This window comes from Hypomesus transpacificus, unplaced genomic scaffold (genome assembly GCF_021917145.1).
Source record: "Hypomesus transpacificus isolate Combined female unplaced genomic scaffold, fHypTra1 scaffold_61, whole genome shotgun sequence".
In the NCBI taxonomy this organism is placed as follows: Eukaryota; Metazoa; Chordata; class Actinopteri; order Osmeriformes; family Osmeridae; genus Hypomesus; species Hypomesus transpacificus.
Window position 1 is genome coordinate 299,975 of NW_025814034.1, and position 13,578 is coordinate 313,552.

At 36.5% G+C, this 13,578-nt stretch overlaps 3 protein-coding genes and 4 non-coding genes across 7 annotated transcripts in view; 1 reads left to right on the forward strand and 6 right to left on the reverse strand.

Annotated features, from left to right (window-relative positions):
• Nucleotides 1-150: 150 nt before the first annotated feature.
• derl2 (derlin 2) lies at nt 151-5,269 on the reverse strand. Its single transcript, XM_047017494.1, has 7 exons — nt 5,120-5,269; nt 4,520-4,585; nt 2,395-2,468; nt 1,730-1,823; nt 1,169-1,364; nt 946-1,036; nt 151-721 (listed from the first exon to the last, which is right to left on the reverse strand). The coding sequence occupies exons 1-7, from the start codon at nt 5,210-5,212 to the stop codon at nt 616-618; spliced, it is 720 nt and encodes a 239-aa protein (XP_046873450.1). The 5' UTR covers nt 5,213-5,269; the 3' UTR covers nt 151-615.
• Nucleotides 5,267-9,787, forward strand: mis12 (MIS12 kinetochore complex component). The gene is given in 4 exon segments (XM_047017456.1): nt 5,267-5,271; nt 5,774-5,844; nt 5,847-5,930; nt 9,030-9,787. Coding segments are annotated over 4 exon segments (792 nt in total). The 3' UTR covers nt 9,662-9,787.
• A 277-nt stretch (nt 9,788-10,064) lies between these two features.
• Nucleotides 10,065-13,578, reverse strand: part of LOC124465862 (collagen alpha-1(XXIII) chain) — a 41,069-nt gene continuing 37,555 nt past the window's right edge. The window contains exon 29 of the mRNA XM_047017493.1: nt 10,065-11,767. Within this exon, the coding sequence (XP_046873449.1) occupies nt 11,765-11,767 (3 nt within the window). The 3' untranslated portion in view covers nt 10,065-11,764. The remainder of the gene's footprint in view (nt 11,768-13,578) is intronic.
• On the reverse strand, nt 10,402-10,474 carry trnav-aac. The gene has a single exon. It is a non-coding gene; the product is annotated as a tRNA-Val (tRNA).
• trnav-cac lies at nt 11,977-12,049 on the reverse strand. The gene has a single exon. It is a non-coding gene; the product is annotated as a tRNA-Val (tRNA).
• trnav-aac lies at nt 12,211-12,283 on the reverse strand. Its single transcript has one exon. It is a non-coding gene; the product is annotated as a tRNA-Val (tRNA).
• trnav-aac lies at nt 13,439-13,511 on the reverse strand. Its single transcript has one exon. It is a non-coding gene; the product is annotated as a tRNA-Val (tRNA).

Sequence of the window (13,578 nt, forward strand, 5' to 3'; positions counted from 1 at the left end):
ACTTAAAACACATGCGTGTTTGACAGTGCCAGAAGGAATATACGTTCACAAGTATTAAGTGATTAAGAATTCAATTAATAACTGTGCATCTTTGATGTAATTTCCACAATTGATATGCTAAATTAGACCAATTGAAATTATACCAAAAATATACTCCACAATTATTCTTGCTTGCCACACATTTATTCTTAAAAAAAAAAAAAAGAAGAAAAAAGTAAAATGGAAAAACACGAGATCTGACCGGAATTCATCAATTCAATCAAATATCCTTGTCCTCTTGTTTCTGCTCATCTGATTATATTTTCAGAGATAAAGACATACGCCAACAATACAGCCAAAGGTTTGCCCTTCAAAGTCCCCTCTCCCTGTTGTTGCCTCGTCACAGATGGTCTTATGGCAACAGTCCGGCTTTTAGAACAGTCTTTGAGGGGGATGTAAGCCACATACAGTACACAGACAACTGACGAATCTCCGGTAAGCTCAGGTAGGAGATTGGCCTTTTTCATCCAGAACTATAGTGAAACAAGTTGAATAAAGACCACATAATTTGTCCCCCTAGCCATCCTTTGAGGGAATGTCCATGAAAGTGATCCTGTAATGATGACAGGTGCTATGTTAACCCCCGAGGCGCTGACCTTCGCCCCATCCAAACCCTCCAGGGCGTTCCTCTGGGAGAGGGTTGTAGTTGGCGTCGTCTTCTGGCGTGTCAAACAGCATCTTACTGTGTGGAGGACAAAATAAAGAAGGATACATTCATATCCCAATACAAATGTGAAAGGTGGTATGCTATGTCATCTGATTCCTAGGCTATAAGCAACACATTACAAATACATTCTAATGTTTCTTGGGGAAAAAAACTGGAACTACAAATATCACAATTAAAATCACTTGATTTTTCCATCAGCGCAAACGGATAGACTGCAACAGAGAAGAACACAAACTCACAGAAATGAAGGAGTCTTGAGCCATCTTCCACCGCCTGGTTGGTTAGGGAACACGTCTTCCAGGAAAAAGTATACATGACCTACAGCAATACCTTAAGGAGGAGGGTAAGCTAAAGTCAACCATCCTCAACACAAACAGAGGCATTTTATCACATTGAATAGACAGTACAATTGGTTTGCAATGATGCGAGGCCAATGGGAGGGATGTAAATTGCAACCGGTACCTAGTAGATCCACAATGATGGAGTTGCCCAGTAACAAAGAGAATCCCATCAGAACCCAGGGGAGGAAAGGTGCCTGGAAGTTCAGCAGGCCAAAGAAGTTCATGCGGACATTGGGATTACGTCTGCTCCACACGTACACTAGCATGATGGTAAAGGCTTGACCCAAGAACACAAGACTCACAAAAGTGCCAAATATCTGTGATGAAATTAAGAAGATTAATGTGAATAGATTATGATGTGGAGAAAAAGGCTATATTGGCTGTCTAAATGTAATGTGTTAATTATACAACAAAGGAAAACACATACATGGATCACTACCAAAATTACAGCAGGTGACTTGGTCATAATCACATATTTTACTCGTATTTGTAATAAAACAGGAAATAACATTTCCTAACATTTGACATTTCTCCTTTTAAAATCAATCAATAAATTACATAGCCTAAACCCAGTATATAAACCCATCTGTCAATCTATAGAAAGCCTATCTAATTGAATTTAATTGAATTCACTTACAGTGACAATTAATTATATTGAAACAAGATTAGGGTAAAAGGATACAGTCATCAGAAGGCCACCAAAGAGGAACATGAAGACGAAGTCAGCAGTGCGACCCCTGAAAGAACCCTCTTCCAGCATACGACAGTATCGATATCTGAAAGTCACGCTTAAGGACATCTCTCCACCATAAAGCAGCTGGTAGTTCATCTACCAAAACAGGGGCCTAATTCAAAGCAAATACAGTATTCCATTTCCTTGTGAAAATGGAGGACCTGTGACAGCAAGTCTGTGTGGATAACTTTGTATACATGTCTACAACTAGTTCAAGTTCAAGTCTTTTATTTGTCAGGTACACAGAACAACACAAGGTTAGACTGGGCACTGAAATTCTTAAGACAAGACAACGCAAGCACCTGGCATACCATAACATATAAGTACACGGAACAAATTTACATCTATGCTGAGCTTAAATAAGTGAAACTTCCTAAATATACAGATAGCAATAAATAGTACACTATACTAACCCTAAATGCACATAAAACCTATTTCAACCCTATAACCTATTCTAACCTAAGTGGAGTACAGTACAATAGTGCAGATTTGCAGATCAGTGACTATGTCAATGACCATACAGGAGCCTGGTGGCGAGGTAACTACCACAAAACAAACAACAAACAACATATGCAAATGCCGGTTTTCAAAGAGGCATGTGACTGAAAGGATACAAAAATATCATATTGAAAAGGAAGTTGAAGCCAACTGGGCCAAAAAATAGAAAGTTGGTTATGATTCGCCATACCTTGGAGAGAGAAGAGAGAGAAGTCAAGTCTTGGAACTGCATGTAGAAAATCTGTAAACCTAGCCTAACATCTGAAGACGTATAGTGAAGGAGGGAGTATAGATCAAGTATTACAAATGTAGGCTATACTTCATTAAGTTGGTTCTGTTTTTGGGCACAAAATTAGTCATGTTAGTGATTAGTCATTTCTATGGACCTCATTGACTACTGTAATATATATATATATATATATATTAGTGCTGTCAGTTTAACGCGTTATTAACGGCGTTAACGCAAACCCAAATTAACGGCGTCAATTTTTTTATCGCGCGATTAACGCTCTTTTTGACCTAGCAAACTTTGTAGTTTTTTTTCACATTCTGTTGCAACAACCACTGACGTTAGAAAAACTACAATACCACACCGGATCTAGCTAGACCGGAAACAAAACAACAGGCACGCCACAACCACTTGTTTGGGCTTGCGAGCCGGCTAAACAGTCGTAGCAGAGCCCGTTTACGGATATTAGACATTCTCTGGTAGTAGGCTAACGTTATGTTTTGAGTTTATTGCCAGCGCCAGACGCCGAAATGGATGCCAATAAGATTCTGAATGGAAAGTTTACTTTTAAAAGGTTGCCAAATGGTTCCATTGACAAGACCAAAGTGATCAGTGTGTTCTGTCGTTGTGAACTGAGCCGGAGGGAATGAGCTATCATCGCAGCACGTCGTGGAGTCGAAAATATAATTTTGATGGCACACAGCCAAGCACACAGCTGATGCGAATTCTCCGCCTGCTCGTCAAAGCCAGGCGATTGCAATGTTGTTTTCAATTAAAAAAAAAAACATTTGCACGAAGCAATCCAAACCACTTTTCCATGTCGATAAGAGCATTACAATTTGAAAAAAGAATGGATGAAAAAGAAATCAAGGGACATTTAAAATAGATACAAATGTGCGATTAATTGAGATTAATCGCGAGTTAACTATGACATTAATGCGATTAATCGCGATTAAATATTTTAATCGTTTGACAGCTCTAATATATATATATTAGCTACTAATATGTCAAAATGACATTAAATTCTGATTGAGCACATTTGTCCAAACTGAAACCACAAGACATTCTAAACAAAAATTCTAAACTGAAAATCAACTACCTCCATCAAAACAGACAACTTACTCCAACAACATATGTTTTCAATTAATCATTATAAAGTGGCCTAATAAATATTAACAAGAAGTGTATTCATACTTTAACACAATAAACTTGAATACATGTTGCCATTTGCTGATACTATAATTATAATGTGTACCAATAAAATCTAAAACACATAACTACATGGGCTGTGTTCATTATTTCCTAAAACTAAGATAACTTAAGTAGAATGTCACTGAAGGCCATGAATTATATGGAGATGTTTTCTAATTGCATCCCTGTTTCAAATATCCCAGCAACAGGGGATATATATATATTCCCTAATATATATATATATATTAGCTACTAATATGTCAAAATGACATTAAATTCTGATTGAGCACATTTGTCCAAACTGAAACCACAAGACATTCTAAACAAAAATTCTAAACTGAAAATCAACTACCTCCATCAAAACAGACAACTTACTCCAACAACATATGTTTTCAATTAATCATTATAAAGTGGCCTAATAAATATTAACAAGAAGTGTATTCATACTTTAACACAATAAACTTGAATACATGTTGCCATTTGCTGATACTATAATTATAATGTGTACCAATAAAATCTAAAACACATAACTACATGGGCTGTGTTCATTATTTCCTAAAACTAAGATAACTTAAGTAGAATGTCACTGAAGGCCATGAATTATATGGAGATGTTTTCTAATTGCATCCCTGTTTCAAATATCCCAGCAACAGGGGAATACTGTAATTCAGACTAATGACAACATTATCTCCGAAGAAACTGCCCATGAAATGTATAATGTCTTAGGACTTTCATGGAACCTCAAGTTTTCGAAAAAGCTTTTCATTTCCTTAAAACGATTCAACTCGTTTGTGTCACCAATTTGAGTATTGCTTACTCACCTGATAATTCCTTAGTATCAAATCTGGATTGAAGTATAGTTGGAAAGGTGTGATGAGTTCTAGTTGCTACGGGAGAAAGAGCAGCATAATAAAGAAAATAACTTAAGATATATTTTTGCCCATATTCAAAAAATGGTTACAGTCTTACCCTTTTCGAATAAAACAGAAACTAGAATCATCTGCACAACATTTGTACAGTACGTAGTTAGTTCTAGCTTGATAACTTGCTGAACTGCTGCCGGGTGAGACTCTAGATAACAAGACTGAGCCAACAACCAAGAGACTTGGCTAACTAGCAAGTCTGTCAATCAAGACGCAAATGTGATGCACTACGAGGTTGTGACAGCTCACCATTAATTACCCTGACTAGCTAGTTGTCTCCATGAATGATTCGAAATCGGTTCGCCGATATAAATAGAGCTAGTTGTTAAGATAGACTAGCAAACCATTAGCCTAACTAGCAATACCTAGCTGCTGTGCTGTTTTGCTGAGCTGACAGCTACTAGCAAACTAACATGAAGGAGACTGTCACTAGCGGCTTGTCATCAGTGACATAAACATGACTAGTGAGATAAATATATTCTAGAAAGTGTTTCTTACCACTGCAGCGGTTGTGAGAACACATGCGGTTGTGTATGCCCTAGTAACAACAGGAATCTGTAAATATTCCTGCTGAAATGTCTGGTAAGCCATCTTGGAACAACTCAGACGCTTCCGGCACTTGCTTGACACGTCACCACAAGAGTAATGGCGTAGCATGGAGTGATCTGTTATTGGCTAGATAGCTTTTGTTTATGTTTAGTGAGCGAACCAGATATATGTCACTCAAAGGCCCAAACTGACTGTGAAAGGATGTCAGAATTCGATTGGTCCGCGTCAATATTTTCAGCGAATAATAATAAGGGGCGGGTCATCTGTTTGTTCCATCTATAACTATTCATTTTTGTTTACTGTAGTGGACCTTGGTTTTAGTATATTCTTTTTTTATTTTTTTTTACTTGTAACTATAATTTGGAGTTTACTAACAGAAATAAACAGGTTTCGTTAAAAAGTATAATGTATTTTAGATACCAGAGGTTTATAAGGATCCCAACCAATCCTTTACAGCCTTCTCAGTTGTTTCCAGATGTGTTCCTTCTCAGGCAAGAAACTTTATCAGGTCCATGTCTTAACATGGGTTATCTTTTACGTTTTAGTATACCTCTTAATATGCTTGCAGTTTTATAATTTGTAGTGTTACTTTTTTCCTTTTAGTGTTAGCATACGTCCTCCTGAACAGTTGGTGGCGCAAGCGCGTAGAGTCGCAATTAATTTACTTTTACAGCAAACAATAAAACATGGCGCGGGAATTTCAATAGCTCCGACCCTCGGAATTTTGAGTTGATGATGGACGAGAACCGAGTTGGTGAAGGTAAAGGCACGTGTTCATAGATTTTCAAGAACCATTAAAAAAAATTAAATGTGATATATGTTAAATGTTTCCATATTATCCCGTATGTAGCAGTATTTAACACTAGGGATGGGCGAACGATGCCTTGTGAAGCTTTGGTGGTTTCTTCCGGATTGTGCCGGCCCAAAGCGCCGAACTATCGGCGCTTTGAAAATGAACAGCGTCATCTAGCAGCCGTTTAAACTATGGAAGCAAATCGTGACCAAAATTCAAATGAAAATGCATTTCCAGAAATGCATTTTCATTTTAAGAATGTGGCTGCATTATTTGACTCATAAATCAAATTAGTATTCAATCATCCTATTTGCATTTTCATTTTCTTCTTTAAGACTGCTCATTCTTTCCCTTAATTAAAATGAAAACGAAAAAGACATTTGAAATTTAATTTTCAAAATATGCCCCAGCAAATAGATACCAAAATTCAATTTGAAATGTAAAATTTGAAAATGAAAATGCATTTCCAGAAATGCATTTTCATTTTAAGAACGTGGCTGCAAAATCGTGACCACAATTCAAATTCAAATGCATTTCCAGAAATGCATTTTCATTTTCAAGAACGTGGCTGCAAAATCGTGACCACAATTCAAATTCAAATGCATGCGGAAATTCAGATTTTGTCTGAACCAGGCCAAAGGTGAAACAGCTTGCTTTCACAGGAAAAAGTAGACCATTTAATAAATAGTTCTCGATGGACTCGAACGGGATGTGGATGGTTGGTCGTCCCCGTCCCATTTGAGGCTCCACAGCATCCAGCCGTTCCAGGACTGAAGAGAGGTTTACTATGGCAACCTCATTAATGTGTACGTCTGTGACGGCAGAGTATGCAGCCAAGCTCTCTGTGACTTGTTCTACTCGGTCACGGGCATCAGACTCAGATATATTATTAGTTTCTACCAGCTCAGCTAATTCTATCAGTGTCTGCACAATTTGAGGGAGCGCCATGATCTGTGATGCGTCCTCTAAAGACCCGGCAATTCAATCAATTTCCCGGCACATTTGCCATGTAATGCAATGGGTATGTGCACACCGCCCCCTACCGAACAAGATGGGTAGCTCGGTCAGCAGGGAGCTGAAGAAGAGCGGCTACTGACGTCACTCAACTGCGCCGCTCAGAATGCATTTTCGTTTTCGAATTATGGGCAGTTCTTTGCGGGCAGAACATGAAAATGAAAATGCAATGTCCGCTCAGTACTAATCAGTACTAATTTGATTTATGAGTCAAATAATGCAGCCACATTCTTAAAATGAAAATGCATTTCTGGAAATACATTTGAATTTGAATTGTGGTCACGATTTTGCAGCCACGTTCTTAAAATGAAAATGCATTTCTGAAAATGCATTTGAATTTGAATTGTGGTCACGATTTTGCAGCCACGTTCTTGAAAATGAAAATGCATTTCTGGAAATGCATTTGAATTTGAATTGTGGTCACGATTTTGCAGCCACGTTCTTAAAATGAAAATGCATTTCTGGAAATGCATGTTCATTTTCAAATTTTACATTTCAAATTGAATTTTGGTATCTATTTGCTGGGGCATATTTTGAAAATTAAATTTCAAATGTCTTTTTCGTTTTCATTTTAATTAAGGGAAAGAATGAGCAGTCTTAAAGAAGAAAATGAAAATGCAAATAGGATGATTGAATACTAATTTGATTTATGAGTCAAATAATGCAGCCACATTCTTAAAATGAAAATGCATTTCTGGAAATGCATTTTCATTTGAATTTTGGTCACGATTTGCTTCCATATTAAACTGGCTGAATGAGGCGTAGTGGTTGTCTCCGACGGTAGACTACCCTACGTTATTCAATATTGAATTAAGGCTACATGTGTTCATTTTGATCTGATATTAGTGCTCACACATTAAAATGTTGTGATACATCCGTAGGCCTTTAGAATTATGTCATTTTCTCACAGTAAAAGTTAAAGAATATCGTACAAAATTCACTAGACTGGGGCGCGAACTTGGGATCCCAGATTCGCATTAACAATATGTAGTCGTATAACGCTTTAACCAACTACACCACCGAAGAGATCATTACTTGTTAAAGCGTTTGGACGGACTTTATACGATATGGTCTTTATATCAATTAAACTAGATAACACAGATTTTTTTCTTAACATTTGTTATATGTAGGTCTATTGTGAACTGGGGGAACTTTATTTTTACAAATTATTATTACTGTTGACAATGTTGACGAATCATCAACATTTGTTTTCTGGGCACTGTATAGACCTACCTAGTCCTATCATGTTACGTTTCATTTCAATAAAATAACACAACACAAATGCACGGATTTATAATTATTACTATACGGATTTGGCTAAATAATAATGACTGATGGAAGAAACTCTAGCGATGCCTGGTGCTGCTTCTCTGACAATGTGAGATTTGTCTTTAACAAGAAACGGTGGCTTCGTTCCTTCCATGGCTCTGGTTCAGAAGAGCGGCAAAACTTCGAACCAGTTCGTGACGTTTGAAGCATTGAACGTCATCTGTCACGTGGTTTCGTAATTTGATACAAGCTCCAAAACACTTTTTCGAAACTGTGCGTATTGGTTTTGCGACACAAGCATCGATGCGTCAGTGCCATACGTCCCATCCCTATTTAACACTCCGTAACCCACTATGAATCGTTCCTGCCTGGAGCTGGCTTCCTACTAATAGTCATGCCAAGATTGCAATGCTAGCGAGTCAACTACTGTGGAGACCGCATCAGCATCATTGCACTCAAAACAAGTTGGTATAGCAACAACAACAAAAAAAGAAAGTTGGCTGGCTGGCCGACTAACTAGTCTCTAGTTAACTAGCTAGTACACAATACTACAGCTCTTTGTAAAATAATAACTAATAACAGCAGGGACTACAGTAGAATGACTACCGGAACAATAGCTCCAAGTTTGCTGAAGTGAAGTTTGCATGGCCGACTGTCCATCAATTTAGTAATGTTGTTGACTTTTCAATAGTTGACAAATGTTAACTTATGTAGATTGTAATATATTCATATTGATGCTGATGATAACAAGAAAATGTAACATTTTGCGTCGGGTTTTTTCAGAGGGGGTTGTGTCTCCCCCATCTCTTCGTCTGTATGAAGCACAGTTCTTTGGATTCACCCCTCAAACCTGCATGTTCAGAATCTACAGTGCATTTCGAGACTGCCTATGCGAAGTGCTGCTTGTCGTTGAGGAAGTGTGTGTAAGAAATGTAAGTGGAACTGAACCCAATGAAGATCTTCGTTTAAGGGCGAGGAAATGCACCCAAAAGCTGCAACTGTTCCTCCAAAAGCGTTTCGAACGCTTATCAGGTCGCATGGAAACTCAATTGCTCACTAACGTCTTTTCAGTTCCGCCTAATGTGTTGTTACCAGATGACAAGCCACATCAAAGATTCACTGAAGGTTTGCCAGAGGTTCTGAAGCTAGAGTCGTGACTGGCTGAACTGCACCATTCATATCAAGCAGAGGTTTGTGCCCAGCAGGCCTTGTTAGCTGAGCTGGAGGAGCAGAGAGAGGTTCAGGAGCAGCTGGATGGAATACTGAGGTGGATTGGGGAGCTGCAGGCTACTTGGCTGAAAGAAGGAATGGGCAGCTTTCATGACAGTTTCCGGGTCATGGTGCAGTCGGTCAAGAAACTGCAGGATGTCATTGGAGAGATAAGTAAGAAAAGCAGAGAATTGGATGAAGACTAATACATGGGATGGGACCTCTTTGGCATAAAGAAAATAACTATTGTCAGGTCCTTCTCAAATCTGAATAGTAGTAACAATTGTTCTGGTCAAATTGAATTGTGGCTTGTAACCTAATTAATGGAAAAACACAATGACCTGATTTTTGTTGGTATGAGTAGGCCTTTGATGTGTACATTTTTAAAGGTGCTTTGTATACATTTATGGACTGGATCTAATCACCACAAGGGGAAAGCATTGTATTATAATTGAAAATAAAGGCAGGCTGTCTGTGCTGTTGGACCACTATGCATTTGTAATTAAACATGTCCTTTGATATATATAAATTTATTTTTTTCATTGTACCATAATACTTCCTATACTACATTGAACGTATATATTTGCAGTAATTGTCATTAAACCTTTCTTCAAGTGTTATCATTAAAAATATTTTATTAAAAAATGTCATACATTCCTATAGTTGAAAGTATAGTATGTTATATATTTAAAAGCATTTTCAAACATGTACAGTGCTTCTGTAGTATGTTTACAGATTTTATAAATTTCACACAGAAAACAAGCCTCTTCCTAAATCATATCTGATACAGACAAAGATACAGTTGAGATGTATTTCACCGGTGTATTCATTTCCATAACACTACAAAATCATAACCTATTATAACCGAGGCTCTAAAAGTTGAAAGAAAAACTTTCAGTATTTATTTTCCTTTGAGGGGAAAGAGCTAGAGTGAAATTGAAAAGCATGTTTCCGCCCGGTCTCGAACCGGGGACCTTTCGCGTGTTAGGCGAACGTGATAACCACTACACTACGGAAACTGTGAGAGAGAGCACTCATACTACAAAGTATACTTGTACAAATATGTTAATTTAAAACTTACAGTTTCTATAGTGTAGTGGATACATAAAATGGTAACATTAGAAAACATACTAATACATTTCATGAATAGGTCTGTAATGCTGTTATTGTATTGAAATGCTTACACTTGAAATAACAACATCCAACTGAACAATCAATCACATTTTGGTGTAAAAAGAAAAAAAAATATATATATTATCGAGGATATGCCACCAGGAAATAAAGACAAAAACCAATATATTGGTATCATACAACTTAACATTATTAAAAATATTCCTGCCCATACAGTACAGTTTAACATGTTGAATATCTTGGTATATGATAAGGTACACATTTCTCATATTAAAAGTAGCATGAAGGAAAGCCAGATAGATTATGCTACTGTCTCTATGTTTATCTGTTTTAGTGCTTCCTATTCCAAACATTAATAACAGTACTTGATGAACTAACTATTACAATAACCAATAACCTACTTGTTAATGTAAATATGGAGCATACATTAATCTTTGATTTAATTAAATGACACTGTCAACCAAAACAAATGTAAATATCTTTCTACATTTTAAGTACTTTCACATCTCATCACATTTGATTCAATGCAAACAATTTGTTGAAAGTAAAAAGCCTTTCATAATGGTACAATGCTAGTTTCCCAAGATATTTGTTGAGAAAAGTGCCATTTCCAAAGTATTACCAAAATATATATTTTTAGCCAATATTTGTGAAACTGTTAATGGAACTAGTTTATCTCTGTTGCTGATCTGTTTAATGACAGATCAATTATAACTGAAGCAGCTCCTTGTCAAGACATTTAATTTACTCAACATTTAATAAACTTGAATGATTCTGGTAAATGAATGCCCTTGAGACCCCCCTAACCATGACAATCATGATTATCAAAACTCATCAAAATTCCCGGACTTTCTAGATTATCTGATGCTCAGGAAACTTTAGACCATGGGGATTGAACATGTGATTCCTGTCAGTGATATTTTGAGTCAAAACATATTTCCCATTCCATTTCTTATGTTCATGAGTTCTGGAGTTTACCGCTTTCAAATAAGTTTCCGTATACTATCCTTATTATTCTTGGTACTCCTTCCCATATGCAAATGTTTTAAGCATAAAAATGTCCAACAAAAAAAACTCAATATATTAAATAGGAACTAACAAAAAAAACTACAATTTTGTAGTTGAAAAAATATATATCGATATATACAAATTCCTCTTCTCTTCTGGGTTGTTCATCATCACTGAAAGAAGATGAGAAACGTTAGATGCACATTGACCAAATATATTGTAGCAAAATGTTAAAAAGAACTAGTGGAATATTTGATGTATAGTTTTTGTCTATCTTAACATAATTATATTGACAGCGATCAAGTAACATACCAGGCCCTAAAAGAATGCCAATGCCAAAAATGACAACACGTGAATGAATGCTTTCTTCCAGAAGAAAACATGTTTCCGCCCGGTTTCGAACCGGGGACCTTTCGCGTGTGAGGCGAACGTGATAACCACTACACTACGGAAACTGATGATTTTCATTGACCAATATTTCTGTTTTTAAATATGTATCTATGAATATGTATCTATGAACAATACCATTTACTTGATTTCAATAGTAGACTTTTCAGCACTCTTATATTGCTTAAGACTCAAGAAAGAGGGAGGGGTGGGTGAAATGGAAAAAACCTGTTTCCGCCCGGTCTCGAACCGGGGACCTTTCGCGTGTTAGGCGAACGTGATAACCACTACACTACGGAAACTGCTGAAACTCAGTGGTCAATATTTCTGTTCACAAAGGTATAGCCAAACAAACACAGCTAAACAACCACATTTTAAAGTCTGAAAATGTCATGTTTTGGATATAGTACCCATTTGTTATCAATATTTAAGCAATTAGTGCTTTGAATAAGAAATATGGTAGAATATTACTACTAATATTATAAACCATATGCTGCATCAATACAGTAGCTTCACTGTTACAATTATATAAAGCCATGATAAGCATGTATAGTTTAAATCTTTGAATGCGGTTTATATTATACTGTTTAATACACAGTACGTGTGTACATTTACCTTTATTTTGTAGTGGGCTTAAAGGGGACAGAATAAAGGGAAAAAATCACTGTCTAAGGTGAATGTTAATGAGTATAGCTAATTACTCCTCTGCTTGACTAATTTATACTTTTCACGTCATGTTAGTGCACCATATAAGGATTTTGAAATTGAAATTTTTTAAGTAATGTTCGTAGAATAATCAAAAAATATTGTTTTATATATTTGTTTATCAATACATGATGAAGTGGGCTTACTTGGAACCCCCATCTTACGGTAAAAGGTACGTTAGGTACCCATTAAGCCCATGCCTGACTTTTGACATATGTTAACAAATTAGACAATAAAAACATTAGAAACAGCTGTAGATAAAGTATTGATGTTTCAAACATGAGATTAGACCTTCATTTGAACTGAAATGTTCTCCCTTAAATTGTGGCACGGTATATACAACATTTCTGAAAGCGGATTTGGTGGGCTTAATAGGGACGTTTACCAAAGTTAGTGTATGAAATGTAATGATCTGTTCTGTCATCAAAACACAATTTGAGATCTAACAATACTGTGAAATTTGAGATCATAATATTTGTACTTAAAAATTATTTGGCAATAATTAGAAAACCCTAGTTTTAATTAGTACCATTCCCAGGACAGAAGTGGAAAGAGGCAGTGGTGACCTAAAAAAACATGTTAAATCATATCTGATACAAAGATACAGTTGAGATGTATTCACCGGTTGTATTCATTTCCACAACACTACAGAATCATAACTTATTATAATAACAGAGGCTGTAAAAGTTGAAATAAAAACTGTTCCAGTTTTTTCTCTACGGGGGAAAGAGCAAGAGTGAAAATGAAAAGCATGTTTCCGCCCGGTATCGAACCGGGGACCTTTCGCGTGTTAGGCGAACGTGATAACCACTACACTACGGAAACTGATGAAACTCAATTGTCAAAAATTCTGTTCAAATATCGACAAATATTGTTTAGGTACTTACAGTTT

What these genes read in the sequence shown, in the direction of transcription:
- derl2 (XM_047017494.1), bottom strand. Translation starts at nt 5,212, where the DNA reads ATGGCTTACCAGACATTTCAGCAGGAATATTTACAGATTCCTGTTGTT. An exon ending in CTTTTCAATATGATATTTTT is followed by an intron (nt 1,824 to 2,394) that starts GTATCCTTTCAG and finishes CGTGACTTTCAG; the next exon opens with ATATCGATACTGTCGTATGC. An exon ending in CTCAAGACTCCTTCATTTCT is followed by an intron (nt 722 to 945) that starts GTGAGTTTGTGT and finishes TCCTCCACACAG; the next exon opens with TAAGATGCTGTTTGACACGC.